The sequence below is a fragment of the Rhamphochromis longiceps genome, unplaced genomic scaffold (genome assembly GCF_057381845.1).
Source record: "Rhamphochromis longiceps isolate RC_006_pf unplaced genomic scaffold, R_longiceps_female_GT1.1 unmapped_scaffold_4, whole genome shotgun sequence".
Classification (NCBI taxonomy): Eukaryota; Metazoa; Chordata; class Actinopteri; order Cichliformes; family Cichlidae; genus Rhamphochromis; species Rhamphochromis longiceps.
The window spans coordinates 1,189,921-1,194,292 of record NW_028187224.1 but is presented as its reverse complement, the minus strand read 5'-3'; the positions used below and the strand labels follow the sequence as shown (position 1 = coordinate 1,194,292).

General features: G+C 39.2%; 1 protein-coding gene across 1 annotated transcript; it reads right to left on the bottom strand.

Moving 5' to 3' along the window:
• Positions 1-252: 252 nt before the first annotated feature.
• On the bottom strand, positions 253-3,371 carry LOC146640620 (uncharacterized). The gene is made up of 2 exons (XM_085400016.1): positions 2,270-3,371; positions 253-492 (listed from the first exon to the last, which is right to left on the bottom strand). Exons 1-2 carry the CDS (start codon positions 2,850-2,852, stop codon positions 386-388), a joined length of 690 nt encoding a protein of 229 aa, XP_085256142.1. The 5' UTR covers positions 2,853-3,371; the 3' UTR covers positions 253-385.
• Positions 3,372-4,372: the final 1,001 nt, after the last annotated feature.

Genomic DNA, 4,372 nt, shown 5'->3' with positions numbered 1-4,372 from the left:
TGTCTAGAAAAAGACTTTGATACTATAATACTGTAAAACCAGATGGAAACACGTCGCTCTCCAGTGAATTTACACTCGGTTTACACTTTGTAGCGAAGCTATCACGAATGAGTTCATTTGCAAAATCAATCTCAATCTAACCAATAAGTACTGTAACTTCAGAGAAGATGTCTTATTCACAGCAAAAGTTATGGAGGGATACAGATTTTATCAGGCTGTGTGGCATCGGCTGCCAAAATGTGTGCCCCCCCCCCCCATCTGTAATCCATATTGGCTTTGTTATCACAAAGGGTATATTTGCCAAATAAGTCACAGTATAACCAATAAGTACAGTAACTTTGGAGACCATTTGGTTTTTTTAGACTTCTTAATTTAACATCTACATCTAGATCACTGTACCAATTTGTTGGATATCCCAGTAGAATAATTTGTAAGCACCAATTCTGGAGAGTAGAATGTGAGGACTCTTTCCAGCCCAGGCATCCATTATATCTACAAAAAGTAATAAGAAAAAGAGATAAGTCAGCAGGACTAAATGTAAATCAAAATTTAAAATGCATAATTTCTTATGTAGTGTCTGACAAAAGACGTGTTTCAGGGTAAATACTTTTAAGACGCTGATAAAATGGGCACATGGTTTAACATTGTATTTTGTAAAAAAAAAAAAAAAAAAAGAGCACTTAAATTTGCTTTTATTTGGGGGTAAAGTTACACTTACAATGTTCTACAAAGACATTTAAATAAATTCATATTAATGAAAGAAAAGAAATTTAAATACATAGCAATAGAAAAGCTCTTGGCCCCTATCAAATTTTTTTCCTGCAGAAACACCTATTACAACAAATTTTTAAAATTATGTTTAGTTGAAGCTACATGACTATATTTTAAAATACTCAGGCTCAAGGCTTGCACCTGTGGCCTTTACTATTACATAACCGTTTCTGGAAAAATGTTATTTTTCTCCTCCAAAACTAGTTTTATTATCTCTAAAATATAGTGTCAATTTTTGGGCTGTTAAAAGCAGCGTCTTAAAGAGTATTTGATCTTTCAAACTGTTGCTGGCAGGCAGTCATCATCACAACATTAATATACTTCTTGTAGTGGGCATTCTATGTCACTAGCAGCATATATGACAGCAATTTTAGAAAATAAGAAAATGAAGAACATACACTACTAGTCAAAATTTGGGACACACCTTCCCATTCAGTGTTTTTCTGTGTGTTCATGCTTTTAATGCAGTGACAATCATCTTAGGTGACTACCCCATGAAGCTCACTGACAGAATGCCTAGAGTGTTCAAAGCAGTGATCAAAGCAAAGGGTGGCTAATTTGAAGAATCTAAGATATAAAAAATATTTTTGATTCTTTCATACTTTTTGGTTTACTACATCATTTGTGTTAGGGTTAGTGCTCCATATCAATCAATCAATCTTTATTTATAAAGCACTTTTCATACAAAAAAAATTTAGCACAAAGTGCTTTACATAGTTAAAAGCAGCCCACCCCACCCTCCAACTCACTCCCCACACTCTCAATACACACACACACACACACACACACACACACACACACACACACACACACACACACACACAGAAGATTAAGAAGATTAAAAAATTAATAAGAATAAAACCAAAAAATATTAGGTAAAGCCTAAATTAATAATAGAATGACAGGATAGAATAAATAAGCATAAAATAAATAAACGCTAAGTAAAAGCTAAATTAAAAAGGTGGGTCTTGAGCCTGTTCTTAAAAACATGTACGTTCTCTACGGCCCTGAGCTCCTCCGGCAGGCTGTTCCACAGCTCCATATGTGTCCATTCATAGTTTTGATGCCTCGAGTTCTAATCAACAATGAATCTACAAAATAGACAAGGAAATTAAGAAGCAACATTAAAATGAAGGTGTGTCCAAACTTTTCACTCTTAGTGTACATCAGATATACAATATAAATCATGAACATTCTGGGTTACACAACAACAAAAGAAAGATTCACAGTTTTGAAGGACTCACTTTTTCATTTGTGTAATTTTACACATGTGGCTTACATTCTTTTACAAGTTTTCTATAATGTTTTGCCCCATGAATGTTTTTTTAAAGCATTAACATATTATTAAATTTAAATATTCTGTTAGGAAATATACCTAACAAAATCTTTTTAAAGGTGTAAAATTTCCTATGCCATGATCTACAGAGTACTGAAACAAACACTGTCATAGGAACAAAAGTCCTTTTTTTAAAAATAAAAAAATATTATATTTATTTACATTTCTCTGCAACTGTTGGTTCTATGGTTTGTGCTGTAGATTGCTGGGCTGTAATCTGTGGAGCTGAGGCTTGTGTGGTTGTAGCATTTGGAGCTGTGGTCTGTGAGGCTGGGTCTGCTGTTGTGGTTTGTGAGGCTGGGTCTGCTGTTGTGGTTTGTGAGGCTGGGTCTGCTGCCGTTGTGGTCTGTGAGGCCTGGTCTGCTGTTATTGTCTTTGAGGCTGGGTCTGCTGCTGTTTTGGATTCGCTTTGTAGAGCTGTAGCGTGTTCTGGTGCTGTAACACTTGTGGCTGGTTCTGGTGGTTCGTTCTCTTTCTGTGCTGTTGATCCTGACTCTGGTTCTGATACCGTTATTGGTATACCTTGTGGAACTGGAGATGGAAGTTGTGTTTGAACTGGTAGTGATGTAAGTGATGCCATTGGTGCTGTAGCCTGTGTAGCTCTAGGAGGAGGTGGTGGTGCTACCGCCACTGGTGCTGCTGTAGCCTGTGAAGCTAGAGCAGATGCTGGTGCTGCTGGACCTGGTTGTGCTGTTAGTAATGTGGCTGCTGTTTTCTTTAAACCCTGGTGTGGCACTCTTGGCATGCTGTCTTTGCTTAACTTTAGTTGGTCAATATTTACTTTTGGAATGATTGTCCCATTGGAATCCTGAAGATCTGCACTTTTACCTTGGATTGCTGTAATAATGTAAGGGCCTAAAAAGTTTGCTTCAAGTTTCCCCCCTTTCCTCTGCTAGACTCTTATGTTAGCTCTTAAAACTTTGTCACCAACTTTGAAGACGACATCTCTCTTCATCATTTTTATTTTGCCCTTTGTTTTTTCCTGAGCTTTGACCACGTTGTCCTTCACCAGTTCCAACAGTTTTTGATGCTTTTGAATGTCTTCCGACACCTTCCGACAGATCAGTTTCAGTGAACATTATTCACAGAGGGATCTACAGAAACTGTAACACTGTGCAGCTCTGCGACTCAACAATATGACAACAATGTAACACACACTAGAATCATCAAATAAAGCCCCACTAACCACTAGAACTAGAACTAACTAACTAGCACTGGACACTTGCATATTAGAGATTTCTACCACCATAGGAGGCGAGATATCATCCTTGAACCAGAGCATCCAGCCCTCAATTTCGGACATAAAAAGCGACGTGGCCAGGCATGATAACACTTTGACTGAACTGCAGGACTGTGCCTCGAACCACTCTGACACCATCGCCACTCTCCAGGCCACTGTGGAGCGTTTGTCTGCGGAGGTAAAGAAGTTAGATGAGAGATGTGGAGCTCTTGAGGCACTCCAAGAGGAATAATTTAAGAACTGCAGGAATACCAGAAGGCACAGAGGGACCCAAGATGACTGAGTTGGTTCACACCTGTTGGCGGAGGCGCTATCTTTCGAGGAGAAGCCACTCGTCGATCGAGCACATAGAGTGAATCGCCAGCGTCCCAAACAAAGTCATCTTCCTCGGCCCATCATCTTGAGATTGCACTACTACCACATTGGTGAGGAAATTCTGCTGAAAGCTGCAGAGAACAAGAACCTGATGTATAAGGGTTTTTAAAATAAACATCCTCCCAGATTTCCCTCCCTCTGTTGGAAACGCAGAGCCGCATTTGCAAATATGAGAGGAAGACTACGTGGGATGACCGGCGTCAGGTACAGACTGCTATACCCTGCAAAGCTGTTAGTGACATGAACTTGACATAAGAAAAGTAATTTATCCCTTTTTGATTCTGTGTATCTGGCGCTCATCCAGTGAGTTCACACTTGGCAGAAACAGACTGAATTTGTCTGGAGAACTTTGGCTTCAGCCAAGTTAGATAAACACACTGTGTCTCTGTCAAAACAGCAGTGTAGTTGTGGCACCCCTGTGAGGGAATGACCACATGAATATTATTTTGTGTAAAACACTCATGTAACGGGACATTTTTCATTGCTATATGTATTTATTTTCAGTTTCTTTAAGAGGATAGAAAATCCATGTAACAGGGATTCATTTTATGTTAGAAAGCAGTGAGGGCGGAACTTTGGTGCTTGCTCCGGGGTTTCGGGGAGCAGTAAGTGGAGCCCACCTTCCGCTGCTTCCTCAGACACGTTCTGGA